This window comes from Oculina patagonica, chromosome 4 (genome assembly GCF_052425735.1).
Source record: "Oculina patagonica isolate OP01 chromosome 4, crgOcupat, whole genome shotgun sequence".
In the NCBI taxonomy this organism is placed as follows: domain Eukaryota; kingdom Metazoa; phylum Cnidaria; class Anthozoa; order Scleractinia; family Oculinidae; genus Oculina; species Oculina patagonica.
This window is the reverse complement of record NC_135761.1, coordinates 27,469,516-27,485,269: the sequence shown is the minus strand read 5'-3', so window position 1 is coordinate 27,485,269 and position 15,754 is coordinate 27,469,516. Positions and strand designations below refer to the sequence as shown.

Sequence of the window (15,754 nt, the reverse complement as noted above, 5' to 3'; positions counted from 1 at the left end):
CTTGTAATCAGCAGTTTTCTTGCTTTTGTAAAGTGCAACCTTGCAAAGTTTCTTAAAATTCTAATGACTGGTTCATTAGAAGTCATGCCTTTCTGGAAAGACAATAAAACTCACAATCGCAGCCCTTTTGATCAACTACATACATACAGCATTTTATTTTGTCTAACAGTGTTCTTCAACTGAAATTTGCAATCCCTGAATATGGCTTTTTCTCTTTTCTAGAAAGTAGAGACCAAGACAGTAAAACAGCTGAAGTTAAAAGGAACAAAGAAGAACATAAGAATGCTGAGGAAGAGGACGAGACACCACCTCCATTACCACCACGACGAAGGCTTGAGGCTACTGATGAACCAGTGACTAAGAAAAGCCGTACAAGTGATCATGGTATGTCAAAAACAAAGCACATTACAAAAAAAATGGAGACAAACAAAAACAAGTCAAAGATGATGCATTTGTTCCGTGTTGTGGCAAGAGGAAGAAAGAGGCAGAAAGATGATACTGCAGCTAGGCAGAGCAGTGAAGGCACAGGAAGACTTGGTCTGTTGGGTCTCTATAATTTTCTTATTAGCAGGTCGATGTTATCTAGGGAGAAAGTAGTACAATTACTGGTAACCATTGACTGCTAAGTGTTTTGTGCGCTTTTGCAAAATTGCATTTTTCAAACCAGGGGAAAAACTTATCCCATGCACAGTCACAATGTTAACACCTCAAAACAACTTCTTTTTTAACTTGAATGTTGCATTATGCATTCCATAAAAAACTGAAAGTCATAATTGCTTCAAGTTTTATTTAGACATTTTCCATTATGAGCAAAAAACCTTCAATTTCTTTCATGCATGAAATCAATGCAATAAATCTTTGCAATGTGTCATCAATGTTGAGATAACAAATTTGGTGCTTTATTTTGTGTATGCCTGGGTCAATTTCTTCCTACCGTGCTTATTTGGGAATGCTTTGTTAGGCTTTTTCCTAGTTGATTATCAAAGTCATCATTTCATGTGACAAGTGATGCCTTCACAAGTGGTTTTCCACTTCTAAAGGTAGTTTTGGACAGCTTAGAATCAATGGGTTAAACAATTGTTTCAAACCAAACGGAATGAACACTAAAAAGTAGCATAAATTACTAATTGTAGCATACTCATAAGTCCAGAAAACTCCATTTGTATGTGGTCTTCTAAAATCTCCAGGCGCCAATGGGTTAATGCAGAATGCACTTTTGAGATAGTTTGTTAGTGACCTATTGTTCCCTAAACCATAACCCACTAGAGGTTTATGGTGTAAACTAAATAGTTAATAAATTAACTAATTAATATTAAGTAAATTATTATTCTTGTGAAGGTATAGTAAGGGATGGGGAGCACCAGGCAAAATGCGGAAAATATCGACTGGAACTCTGCTGAATGCTTAACCTAACCTACTATTTTCAACGACTGACTCTGGAAAGCTGGTACACTAACTTAGGACAGACACCTATCAACAGATGTCAACAACTACCGGCACCTTACAAACAACTTTTCACGATGTAAACAGAACCGACAAACGAACTGCCAACAGAACGACCTAATTTGACTAACAATGGACAGAACAGAACGACTTAATTAGACTATCAATAGACAGATCGAAACTGACCAATTACTGATGACAAACTTTACACAAGTCTTACAGCCAATAACATCACGACTAAACTGACCAATCAACATCAACAGACCAGACTTCTAATAACATCATCAACTGACAACAACTTTTCACTTGACTCGGAAGATGACTTATTCTCAGGTTGTCAAAATATCAGTCACCAACAACAGTTCTTCTCAGAACTACTCTCACCCGGACGATCACACAATACGACCTATCTCCCACACTATAAATGTATGTCGGATAATATTATTATAGATCAAAAAGGTATATATTTGTTTCAGAAGATATTCACCTTGTTGCAATAACATTGTCATAGGAAAAAAAATAGGAAAAAGGTAAATAGTAATTAATTAGTGTGCACACTTTCAGTCCACTTCAGCATCTTTGTGCTGTAACAAAATAAATTGATTTATTTGTATTTTGAGGCTATTTGTACTAATAAATTTCATGCATGCGCTTAATTAATTCCTATTGACTGTTTTCTTTTTTCTGTGACAACCTTATTGCAATTAGGTGCAGATACAACAGTCTTAGTCAGTAAACATTTGGGCATCACTTAGTGTTTATTCCTTAAAACAACACCTGAATCTCAGTTTTGTGTAGCGGACAAAAAATATTCCTGACCAAGTTGTCATCCGTTTTCTGTCACTCTTTGTCTTGGAATATAGACCAATCTGTTGTACAATGTATATCAATCACACTATGGCTTTTAACCCTCGGCACACATACATTGCAGACCAAAACAGGTTTTTCTCTTGTCAAAAATCCAATTGTTTTAATTTATAAAATCTGTAAAAGATGTTAAAATAATAATAATAATAATAATAATAATAATTTATTTAGGAAAATATTGTTTTGCAAACATTGCTTTAGCCTATCTCAAGGTGGAGCTCTGGACCTGTTGGTTTTTAACGATTATAAGTTTTAAAAAAAGTCTAAACATGTATCAATGAAGTTAAATTTAAAGGTCATTCTATATGGTAAATAATTTGATGGTAATAAATTTGAAACAGAAAGGTGAAAGGTGAACTCCATGTTTAAAAACTTTCAAGAATCCCAAGGGTTTACAATCAGGTGAAGGAGTAGCAGTACTGTTTCAGTTTCTTTAGATATAATCGAAGTTGTATAAATACACAATGCTAAACAATCACATATATACAGTGTAAGAGGTTTTATTTGTAGTTCACTATATGTCTTGTCACAGAGCCAGAAGCTGAAAAAGAGGTATTCTCAGACGACAGCGAAGGATCAGATGAAATCATTGACTTGTCTTCATTATCAGACTCAGAACCTGATGATGAGTCTGTGCCAGAAGAAGATCTCAACAATGAAGTGGTTGAGGAAACACGGCTGGGAAATGATAACTTGAAAGTAGGTAGAATGAGTACAATTAAGGAGGCTTATCAGCTTCTGGGCTTTTTTGCCAAACAACACATGTCCGTTAGATGATCATAGTGTAGTATTCGTTTGTTTTAAAGCAAGTCTTATTTCTCAAAATGTTCTTAGAAAAAGCGAATGGTCTTTTTTCGTAAACTAAAAAATATAAACCTGATATCCATATACACCATTTGAAAGTTCTTGATCAGTAAAAATTTCATAAAAAAACTTGAACAAATAAGAAGTTACAATTTTGAAAGAAGTTGGTTGAAACAAAAAATCGTTCCTCTCCGTATATAGTAGATATACCCCTAAACTATATCGTATTGTGCAGCTCTCAGTGTAGTGGTTAAACTCAGTAATGTTGTATGTCACTTATGTGTCAGGCAAAAAAGTTCCAAAAGTTATAGGGGTGGTCAATCATGTTACAAATAGGGGGGAGGTACAATCTTATGCTTTCAACATGCAGATCTTTTGAAGGCAAGTGTGGTGTCAAAAATTCAAATAAATTGGACAAATATTGACCAAGTTATGCCAATTGGCACTCTTAGGGGTTGAAGGGTTAAGCAGCCACCCTCATGGAAATGGTAAGTGGCCACTTAAAGGATCCTAGTCAGCCACGCCTCTATTATTGTTTATATTCGGCCAACTGCGGGGAGTCTCGTTTCAGATTACATGTGACGCGCGTACAAAGTCAACAGACCGCGACGAAATTTGACAACGCGCGAAAGTTTTCACTCGAACAACTTTAAAAGATCTGCCAGAATGTAACGAATAAACATCAAAGATGGTGACAGCATAATAGATATCGAAGAATCCTGTTCTCTGGCGCCATCTTGAAGCACAGATAGTTATGGTTTGTGCATTGTCAGGCGCGCAGGGAAAAATGAGAGCGGAGAAGCGATCGTTTCAATATTTGCCTCTTGGGCGGACTCCGTTCGAGTGCTAAGGAATGAAATAATTTTCTCTAAGCTTACTATTCAAAATCTTTTTTATGTTACAGTGTGTTTGTGTTCCTTTTTCCTTTGTAAGATTTGTTTCACCAAGATTACGTGGAGTCGAAAGAGAACAGCTAAATCTACTGGTTGTCCTTCTCGAAATACCGCGCTTCAGTGCTCCAGCATATGCAAATGTGGAACTAAAACCGGCTTGCAAGAATAAAACAAGTGATGTATTTCTGCAAACTGGCTATAACTAAGCCGTTTGATGACAAGGCTATCATGCTTTTAATTTCAGAGGTCGAACGTTGATTGTCGCGAAAGAATTATCTTGGTTTGTTCAGTGGTTTCGGTCTACCATGCTTTGGAACGCGAGATGAAATCGGGCATCCTACTTACAAACGAATATTTTAAAATTAAAAGAAACGATTTAAATAACCGGTCGAAAGGAAGCACAGATAATTACTTAAGACTTTGATGATAGTTCAAGATGTGAATATACTTCATACGCGAGGATGCGCTTGGATTGTCCACCACAATTGAAAACACTCGAATTTAGATGGCATTTAAAATGGCGGATTAGGCTCTTGATACGCGCAAAGCATCATGGTTGACTAGGATCCTTTAACAGAGGTTGCCCGCTTGAAAGAGGTTTGTCAGAAGTTACCATAGTAAGGCATGGCAGAAACATCACTTCATTTCCAGAAAAAGGTCATCAGTTAGCTTAGAGATAACAAGCGTGTGATTTCGGACTTTTATCTGTCACTAGCAGTGTTGAAAACAAGATCAAACTGTGTGTATCAAACCAATAGACAATATTATACTGGCAATGCTTTTGGGTCTTTGATAACTGGCCACTAAGTAATGGGTGGCTGCTTAATGGGTGGTGTTTGGTTCTTGCTTTTAGTGCTGAATGCACTATTGTGATGGTTATGTGGGCTGTCATCTGCTAAACCGTACCCCTAAAGCTCTAAGGTGTAAACTTTTAATGCCAAGTTATTAATATCAGTTAATTAATTCTTCCTATGAAGGGGGTATTCTAATTAGCTGAGAATCATGCAAACGCTTTCATTTTGTTCTTGCCTTTGTTGTTGTGCCTGTTGTTTTGTTCAATTTGTCGTTTTGCAAAATGAGATTTCAGTTTGTGACACTATCATGACTTTTAAAAGATATCAAGTAGATAATACATTTCTGTTTTGTTTTGTTTTTTTACTTTTACTCAGCCCTAAAGTAAGCTTTTTGTGAAAACCAGTTGCTTGTGCCTTTGTTGATGTTTCTGTGACTCTAAATTTAATTCTTTCTAAGTGCTGACAGCCCTTTTTGCGACACCAGTGCTATCGAACCGCAAGTGTCCACCCATTCGCTTTTCCTTGGTTTGACAATTTTTTTTCTTCACAATTTACATATGTTGTTACCCACAATTATTTCGTCTTTTTACATCTTCTTATATTTCTACTTCTGCTGCATGTAATATAGCTGGTAGATCTCGGAAAGAAGTGGTAAATCATGTAAATTAGGTTAGTATGAAGATCCCTTTAGGAACCTAATAATCCTTATTCCATTCTATTCTACATACAGCAAACAGAGAAAGGCCTTCAACCCACAGATGAAGAACCTCAACATACAGAGGAAGGCCTCCAAACCAAAGATGGAAGACCTCAACCTAAAGAGGAAGGCCTCCAAACCACAGGTGGAGGACCTTCACCTAAAGAGGAAGGCCTTCAACCTTCAGATGAAGGATGTCATCATTCGGAGGAAGGCCTTCAATCTACAGATAAAGGATGCCATCATTCAGAGGAAGGCCTTCAACCTGCAGATAAAGGATGTCAACATACAGAGGAAGGCCTTCGATCTACGGATGAAGGATGTCAAGATACAAAGGAAGGCCTTCGATCTACGGATGAAGGATGTCAAGATACAACAGAAAGCACCCTCCAGTCAAGAGATGAATGGTGTAAAATTACAACGGAAGGCCTCCAATCAAGAGATGAAGGATGTAAACATACAGAGGAAGGCATTCAACCAACAAATGATGGAGGAGTAAACAAGAAAGACAGGTATAATTTACCTGTAAGAAGTCATTCTAAATAATTATGAAATCAAGCGAAGATTCCTGTTTGATTTCTGTTAGTCTGGCAGTTTGGTGAATTGATGTGCGGTTTTAGTTTAAAGCACCAAATTTGGCACAGTGATAGTATTCGATTAGCTAATTAATTTAAGATAATTATTGGCCCATTTGGAATTCTTTCCGGGTAACCACTTCTGGGACAAATATAAGGCATCCTTTGGGTCTAGAAGCACCAAATTTGACACAGTGGTAGTTTTGATGAAGTTCAATTTTTAGAAATGGGCTTATCCAGCAACATGAGGGGGGGGTACTTTTTTGGACACAGGGGAGAGGAGGTGGGTAGTATTTGAAGTATATTGTGAAATTGAGGTCGCACAGGACCCTTGCAGTTAGCAGTATGCATTAATGTAAAGAGTACGCTTGAACTGCGACAACTGAAGCCGACAAACAAAATATTTATAAGAATGTTTGTTTTTAAAGTTCTTTGTACAAGTATTACAAGTGATTGTTCTCAGCTTTGTGTCCCGTGCGCTGAAACATAGCGAATTATCGTAATAAGATTCACAGCTTTGAATAAAGCACTCGTTGTTGATATCTCATGGGGTCTAAATTGAAGGGGTGGTTTCCTTTTGAGCTCTAGCCCCCCAAAGGAGAATTTGAAGGAGGCTCAGCCCCCCACGTTTTGGTGCCAAAAATATCGCAAGCCCAGCGCAAAATTGGTTTATCAAAATATTCCGTCTTGTGAGTGAGTTAAAACATCTTCAAAACTTCCTTTGAAGTCTTCAGGAAACTTGGTTTATCTTCGGAAAAGTTCGAAAAAAGATTGAAAACGTTCATATGTCCTTTGAACAATGATCAGAGAATCTTCGGAAAACTTCAGTCTAGAAACTGCTCAGAAAACAAAAAGTTGCTAGAATGGAAAGAAGTTGCTCCAAATATGAAAACTGCCGAGTTTTTTTGGGACAGTCTTAGCCCTCCACATTCCAACACGCTCCGCCTCTGCATGGTCCATTACGAATTACTAGGGGCACCTTTTAACTGCCATCATCTGTCCTCAGTGCACAGTAGGTTTTATTAGACCTCAGAGAATGAGAATAACATGGAGGATTCAAAATTAAATTAAATAGTACAATAATTATTGGACAATATAAAATACAATTTATTTTCCTGGATAGTTAACAACTGAAGTAGAGGTGGGTACTGGTCAGCGGTTCCATAAATATCCACCACTAACCACTGACACTGAGGTGAATAACTTTTTAGTATATACTAAAACAGTGAGATAATGTAGCCCCAAAGGATGATTTTTGACTAGTATATTCCTGTCAAAGGTAACAATTGTCGCGTGCGAGTTGCTCAGAGGTGAATAGCAAAGTATATTCCGAGTTTGAGTAGCCAATCAGCGCATGCCAAAAACAATATCCACTGTTTTAGTATATACTAAATTTGAACATTAATCTTTTTTACCATTTGAGGATAAAATTATTAAACCTTTGCGTTTTACTGGTCATGGTTTAAATTAGCCTGCGGTATCATTTGCATTGATTTCTCTGCTGCTTAGTGCAGTGTAAGACATTTGCAGTTTAATATATTCGCAATGTCCCGCAAAGCCTTTTTCTTCTCGGCATCTGCCCATCAAGAATTCCTGGAAACCTTTGATGCCTCTGGTAAGGTTGTCAACACTGATTTAGATCACACCCATCCCCGCTCTTCGGAAGCCGATGGCAGTTTGGGTAAAGCAATCAAACACTGACTTCAACACACAACTCTCTAAGTGTGTAGTGCATCGCTTGTTGGAGGATATCTTCAAGAGTTCTTTCTTTCTACACAAACAACCTTAAACTGACTTCCTCACAAAGTCCTTCGACGCACGATTTATGTATGTCACTTACAAAGGACTCTTCCGACTTGCAGCGCCCCAATTTTACCAACCCAAAAACAAGCCAGCAGACGGGTTCAATGCATTGACAAACAACTCCATAAAATGAAATTTTCGTTTTTATTTGCTCTCAGAAGCAGAATGTACAATACTTAGTTGGTGTGATTAAAATGCTATTCAAGCCAAGATGTAGAATGAGAGCAATCAGAGAAGAGCAATGAAATTATTTCATTCTTTTATTGACATGACAATTTCCATACCGCGGTTTGGAATCCCTACAGGGTTTTTCGCTAACCAGCCACAGGTGACAGATCCTAAAATATGTCCAGTTCGATCCTTTCACAATAAAAATTAATTGCCAGGAATAAAACGCATTTAAAAAAGTATTTATCACCGAACAGTTAGCTCAGTTGGAAGAGCGCCGGACTACTGGGACGTTAAAGAACCCACACATTCTTCGTAAAGAGTTGCCCCCATAGGGGGCATCATTACTTATTCCTTCATTACTTGTGAACTGCAGCAGTTTGGCAAAGTCCCAGAGGAGTGGATAATAAGATATATGCGATTTACGATCATCAAGTTACCTTACCAATGATAATGCAGTACTGGAAGAATTCACTGGTATTACGAAGGGAAACGGATGCATCAATGAATTCATTGAATTTTCAACTTTTGTTTCTTTAGTGTTAAATTAATTACGAACGGAGCACAGCACACATTTCATTCTGCTTAACAATTTGAGAGTTTGTGGGTAAATTGAAGCATAAATGCCTTATTTGCCTCAAATAAAATTTTATGCGCGATCTAGCCATTATTTTCAGAGAGAGGCTGGAACATGGAAGCGAGGGTACTGATTTAAATTTTGAATTCAAGATGGCGTCGTCGACTAAATGTCGCATTTAGAGTTGTCGTATAATGGATGTCGTGTTTTTGATTTCGTTGAGACACAAACTTTTTCACCAATCCTCCTCCTCCCCATTCCTGCCTCTTTCTTGTAATTATGGTTGTTATATTGCTATGTATTGGTTTATTGCCCTCACCTTCGACGGCCATACATGTTTGTAACGAAAGTTTGAGTTCACAACATATTGGATATTCAGAGTTTAATAAACCGGCTATGTGTCAATTTTCACATAGCCATTTTTTCTCCATCTCGTTGTTTGCATTGCCTTTACGAACGGAGCACAGCACACATTTCATTCTGTTTAACAATTTGAGAGTTTGTGGGTAAATTGAAGCATAAAATTAATTTTTGTCAGTCAAGCAATTGTGGTATTAAAATTAAAACGGGCAATCAAATGATTATATTGCCAGCTATGTGACCGAAGTAACAGTTGTGATATAGGTAAAAAAAAGTGTTTCATTGCTCACAGTTTGACCGTGTGTGGTATAATTACCTTCCTTGTGAAACAACATAAGTTACAGTCAAAACAGCTCAAACATTATTTTATTATCAAGGGTGAATTGATGAACTGATAAATGGAAATTTGATTTCATTCTTTGGTTCAAGATTTCATTCTTGAATTGAATATGTCAATCGGTGACTTGATTCAAAACTTTAATGTTGATGTCATTCATACGGCAGACATGAGAATTTGAAAAAGTTATCTTTTAAGAATGGAATCTATGCGGGAGGCGCGGTGGCCTAATGGTTGGTGCGCCGGACTTCGGATCGAGCGTTTTCATTAATGAATTTATTAATGAATTTCCAAATTGCCAATAATTAATTCATTAATTCACCTTTGATAGGAACACTTGAGCTGTTTAATTTTTCGCTGTGATATACGTAATAAACAGCTTCAGGAGCAATTTTATACACATGAAACAAGTGTTTTGGGGCAGTTTTATGGTATGTTTCCCTTCAGTTTCAGTTAATTTTTACTATTGGTTTCTTCTCCTTTTAACAGTATAACACAAATACGCAAGCGAAGAAGGGAAGAACGTAAGCAAAAGATAACAGATCTTGTGGAAAATATAAAAAAGAATGTTAAACGAGAGGAAGATGCAAAGGTGTGGAAGTCCAGACTGAAGAACACTTTAATGGTGGTGGCAGTATGTTCAGTGGCTTACATTACATTCAGATACTTCACCAGTGGGTAACAAGTATTATGTGATTACAAATTGTTAGGTACCTTTGCTTGTTCGTAATATGTAATGAACTGTGCGACATTTTTACCTATGTTAATTAAATATCTTCCATGCATATGTGCCACTATATTGTCAAAATATTTGCCCCAGCAATGTTTGGCTAAAACAGCAAGTAAGCAAGTACGACTTATAAAATCCTTGTAATTTAAAAGCGTACATATTTCAATTACAAAACGTGTTTGTAAAAGATTTATACTGGGTTTTGAATTGTAATTATTGTTAATGTATACCTACAGTAAAATTATAATTTATTAGGGAATTTATGTATTTACTGAGCCATTATTGCAAAAAAAGTCATTTACATGTACAGGCATAGGACGCAGGAAAAAATCTAAGTTTCCAAATTGAATTGAGCCCATATTCTTACCTACACCTGTTGGATTGAGTTGAGCTACAGGGTGACCCGTGGAAAGCCAGGTTAGGCTAGGTTCATACGCGACGCACATCTTGCAGATTGTTATTTTTAAATCATAACGCTCGGCTAGTTTGTCGCATTTTCTTTGGCGACGTTTACCACCGAAGAAGGGCTATTGCCCAAAACGTCTGGGTTTTTTTAAAAAAGTCTTTTTTGGCACTTTATTACCCATTTTATTACACCTTTATTTTGTAGTGCCACGCAGTAACTTTGAAACTTTTGTTCTTATTATCAATGCTGAACGCATCCTGTTTGGAGATTAGGTGAATGAAATGAAGAAGATCTTGTCAGGAGAGTGGGACAGTTTTTCAGTCTCAGTTGTGACAGCTTTTCGGATGTCATTTATGTCGTAAAGTTTTTGCGTAGACTGTGCAGCGACTGTGTTTTGTACGTATTGTCACTCTTTCCATTTCCTAACTTTAACTCTTCACAACTGTTCAACTAAATTTAGAGTCGTTGCCATGGATCATCTTATTCTACTCAAAACACATGTGGCTGTGGCGTTCTTCTGCATTACAAACTGTACTCTTCCACAGATCCACATTTCAGTCATGAGTTATTTTGTAGAATCGTGATTTCTCAAACCTCCATGGAAAACCAAAACTGTTTCAAGAAATTGGGAGGCATCGGGTGTAAAGTTACAGAGAAGAACACCCAAGGAAAATGAAAATTGCTGAGAGCTTTGAGATGATAAATCGAGATTTACCTGTATTGTAAACTGTATGCTTGTAAGGTTTTACAGTTTAGTCACAACTTTTTGTGCATTATAAACTGCATACTTCTGCAGCTCTACGTTTTGCTTACAACTGTATATGCATTATCAACTGTGGAACTGGTGATGAATACTAAAGACGAATACCATACTTCTTCGAATAAAGACCCAGGGTGATTACTTTGTTGTGATTATTTGGCGATTATTCCAGGGGAAGCAATCGTAGGGTGGGGGGGGGGGGGGGGGGGTTGGCGCAAGTGAAGAAGGGAAGAACGAAAGTGGTGCCATAAATATTTCGTTTTGTTTTCCCATTCAATCATAAGATGATTGCATCAAGTACAATGAACTTGAGACTTTCAAAGTGCTGTGAATTTGGTTTCTTGCCGAACTTTTAGCGTCAATTCAATACCAGAGCAAGAGTTAGAACCAAATTGGTGTAAAACCGGAAGAAATAAATGTTTTGTCGTTTTAACTGTCATGCAGTCTTGTCTTGATGTTTTATTGTTTCTATTTCAATAGGGAAGAAGTATTATCATATGACCCGTACGGACCCGCGCGCAATTTCCTTGGAAAACCATATGAAAAAAAGTCCCGTATGAGGGCCGTACGCCTCGCTCTAGCAGGGCCGGAAAAAGCCGTACGGCCCTACTAGAAATGCGTACGGCCCCGCTACTGCTGCGAGATGCCGGAATTGCTTGGAACCACTTGAATCCACGGCTTTGAATTCAGATGAACGGTAGTTAAGATTTTTTTAAAAAGCAAAGAATGTCCAAGATGTTTATTAAAAATCTAGAAAGCGATGTAGTTTGCAGGCGCAAAAATTAAAACAAAACGTGTTTAGTGCGAGTACTTGTTTACGACTAACCTGTTCAATGACACAGTTTCCCGCTTGTTTTCACGAAGCATTATAAGCACAATTTGGACAATCATCAACTGTAATGCAGAGCTCAACATCGTCGAGGAACTAACGAATTCAGGGACTAAGAAGCAACAGCAGAGCCGACGTTCATGAATCCTTCGATCCGTGGTAAACAAAACAACTTGAAGCCGAAGGGAAACGAAGCTCGAAGCAAAATCCTAAACTGCCGGCCAGTACAATCCTTTTCCAAGTCCTTATCACAGCTTAAAATGCATTGTTTTAACGTCCAAAATCCATCTTGGTGGAAAATGTATTAATCCTCTCGCAGTCAAACCAATTGTGAATTTCGACTCAGAAGAAACGTAGCTAAGCTTAACTTGTTCAGTCTTCGCTGTGACGAGCACGACTAGCCGAACCGTCTTGCAAATTCTTTGTTGTAGTCCTTCGTTTAACGTTTCCTTTGAAATTTCAACTAACTGCACTCATGTACGAGGAATTTTGTCGGATTTAAATCTTGTTGAAATGGAGCTAAAACTCGGAGATTTGGTTGACAATTTTAACAAAAATTCAAAAACTTTGTACGCACATCGCAGTTCAAATGCACTTTACTGGCTTCCCAAACAATTTACGAGCTGTCATTGGCTTTTCAAAATGCGCGCGAAACGGGCCGCGTCTGTATCCACGTATAAAGAAAGACAAAAAATAAAATCAGTGATCATATGATAAAATGCTTATTGACTGAGTTAGGTCGGGCCGGACGGTAAAATATTTGGCTCTCGGTCAGGACGCACGGACCTCGCTGCGCTCGGTCCGTACGTCCTGACCTCGAGCCAAATATTTTTCCGTCCGGCCCTCCCACTCAGTCAATAAGTACATAATATCAACTCAAATTCTCTGAAGCATATACATGTAGCATTAACAATCATTTCATTCACCTGATGCAAATCAGTCGTAGGCTCATGGAGCCCTTTTATTTGTTTAATGGTTGTTCTTATAATCAAATTGATAGAGTTGCTGTGGGTTAACCTTTATCACCCATCTAAGCTAATCTGATCAGAACTTTCTTAAAAGAACAAGCTCAGTGATTATATAGATTCCCTGGTTTTTATAACTTATGTTAATTTCAAACTAACAACACAGGCAGCAAAAGATCTGTACACAAATTTCATATTTTTAGTGCTTAAGATGTATATTAAGATGTACATGACATTTTATATTTCGAGTGTTTTTTTAAAAAAGAATCCAAATAAATCTGACCTATCCATTTGCCTGTCTTGTGTTGTTTTCATGTTTGTGCATTTGTTCCCAGTAGTGCTTTAGTACAAGAGACAACGAAGAGAGTTTCTGTGTTTGTTTTCCAAACACAAACCTATAATGCGCAGCCGGGTATTATGAACGAACTTCATGGTGTTTGCAAATGTGATGAAAAACTGTCTCAAGAGCTTAACATATCTTCTTGATCAAAACTAAAACTAAGGAGTAAAAGGAGAAAAAAAATTAAAAACATTTGCCTACTCTCATGGTCATGATTTCCTGTGTTTAATAACACTTGTATTTTCGCCGATGTTTTAGAGCGATTTCAGTTAACTCGTGAAATAGTTATTACACTTCTAGATACTATTAGCACAAATTCCATTGTTTTCTTTTGTTTCCGTTCGACTATTACGCACAAACTGTTAGACATTGTTTCACGGGTTAAATGAAATCACTAATGATGTCAGATTTCTTCTTTATTTATTTTGTTCATTATTGTAATTATTATTATGTTGACTTTTCAGACATACTTGCATTATTTGCAGCTCTGTAAATCTGAAATTAAATACAGTTTATGATATAATCTGTGTATGTCACAGCACGCCACCCACAGCATGTCATGTACAGAACCTGGGATGACTGTGACTGCTAACAAAACACAAGCGATGTAATCTGCAGCATTTCAGGCTCCTATTTTACAGGTACCAGATCATGAACAAGATTCAGAGAAATTTTGCTGCTAGAGTTAATTGTTCTTGATTTTTTTACGTTGTGATTTGGAAATCTGACAAGCTGTGTAACACATACATTTTTTAATAGAAAGTTACAATATTATCCGGCATTGGTGAGATAATATTCATATCTTGTTTAGCAAATTGGAGCCTCATCCAAACTGTTTATATCGTTAATCCTTTGACAAAACGAGAATTGCAGGTGTAAAAATGCATGGCTGTCATTAAAAAATGAGTATTAAATGTATGAAAAGCCTTCACATTGCACATTTAGCAAATTGCTTTTTTTAAAGAAATTATCAAATTGTTGCCGGTAAACGTCAATGCTAATGAGAGTTTTGCCATTATATTATTTCTATCAATTTGGTTAGTTTGGTAGTAAAAAAAAGAATATCACAGGGAGGACACCTCACATCAACTTAGAGCTCAATAAAAGTTTGCTGGCAAGTCTGTTAGCGTGGCAGCTATTTTAAATTTAAAGTCATCAGTACAAGGTTTGAAGTTTTAACATTTTGTAGTCTGGGATGACCCAGAAGATATGTAACTTCTCATTGGCTACTAAGGTAATGCTGAGCTTAGTTTCCAGACCCTTCATAAGCGGCTGTGATGCAAGCAGACACCAGATGTGGTACATTTATTTATTGTTTATTTGATGTGAGAGCCCCCTGTGTGTTACAGAAAATACTTGTACATTAAGTTTTGTTATTTTTATTGCACATTACCTAAATGTTATGTAAGGTATTAAAATTTTGAATATTGTTGTTAGAAGTAATTTAATGAGTCAAACAATCACTTGCCCTGGCAAGTAGAAATACAGTCGTGAAGCATTTTATTAACTTTGGTTGTATACATGCAGAAGTGTGTGAAAAGTTCCCTTATGGTTGGGTATAAATCATGTAACGCCTTTATAAGATAAAAAAATGACAAATTGAAATATCCAGAGGGCGGATAATTGAAGTGTCAAGGTTAGTTTCATTAACCCGTGAATGCTTTACTATTCGCGCCAGTCCCTTACAAGCGCGAGTATAAATAAGAGCCCTGCATGTCATTTCTGACCAGTTCGTTTAAGAATCCTTCGCTTCTGTTTCCTGATGTGTTGTAATAGCAAATGTTCAAACTCCGTTTTGGCTGCTGTCTTTCAAGTTAAGCATTTGCTCGACCCCTTTACACTTCTGCAGCTATCCAGTCCCAAGTCCGGCACTATCTGATAAAGTAGCGTCATGTATTTATCTGTTTCATTCATTTTATACTGGCTTGTTTTTTTCCATCACGTGTTCCCAAGTTATGTGTCATATTTGCCTCACAAATCTCTTATTTGTGCAGCGCTTTTTCTTCGCTTCCCTCGCTTAAATTTGCACGCTTGTACTGTTGTAAATGTTTATTTTATGCGTGCGCGTGCATGCTTCTCCTCGCAAACACCGGGTTTGTGAAGTGCTTTTCCCATCGGTCGGCTCCCATCACTTTTTTCACACCTTTATTTGTTATGTTAGTGTGCTTCGCCTCGCAAACATTGGGTTTGTGCAGTGGTTTCCTTTTGCACACGTTATTTCGTTCTGCACACTTGTATCTGTTATGTTGGTGTACAACTGAAACATCGGGTTTGTGCAGTGCTTTCCTTTTGCACACGTTTATTTGCGATGTTAGTGTGCTTCGCCACGCAAACATCGGGTTTGTGCAGTGCTTCCTTTTGCACGCCTTTATTTTGTTAAGTCAGCGTGCTTCGCAAAAAGGGTTG

The 15,754-nt window shown here is 37.4% G+C and overlaps 1 protein-coding gene across 2 annotated transcripts in view; it reads left to right on the top strand.

Annotated features, from left to right (window-relative positions):
• The window catches only part of LOC144650067 (uncharacterized), a 57,919-nt gene extending 43,084 nt beyond the window's left edge, over positions 1-14,835 (top strand). Inside the window, exons 10-13 of one of the 2 annotated variants that reach the window (XM_078509715.1) lie at positions 223-384; positions 2,843-3,009; positions 5,532-6,010; positions 9,808-14,835. In XM_078509715.1, the coding sequence (XP_078365841.1) occupies positions 223-384; positions 2,843-3,009; positions 5,532-6,010; positions 9,808-10,000 (1,001 nt within the window). In that variant the 3' untranslated portion in view covers positions 10,001-14,835. Of the gene's footprint in view, positions 1-222; positions 538-2,842; positions 3,010-5,531; positions 6,011-9,807 lie in introns of both variants that reach the window. The other variant, XM_078509714.1, reaches the window with a different exon arrangement.
• Positions 14,836-15,754: the final 919 nt, after the last annotated feature.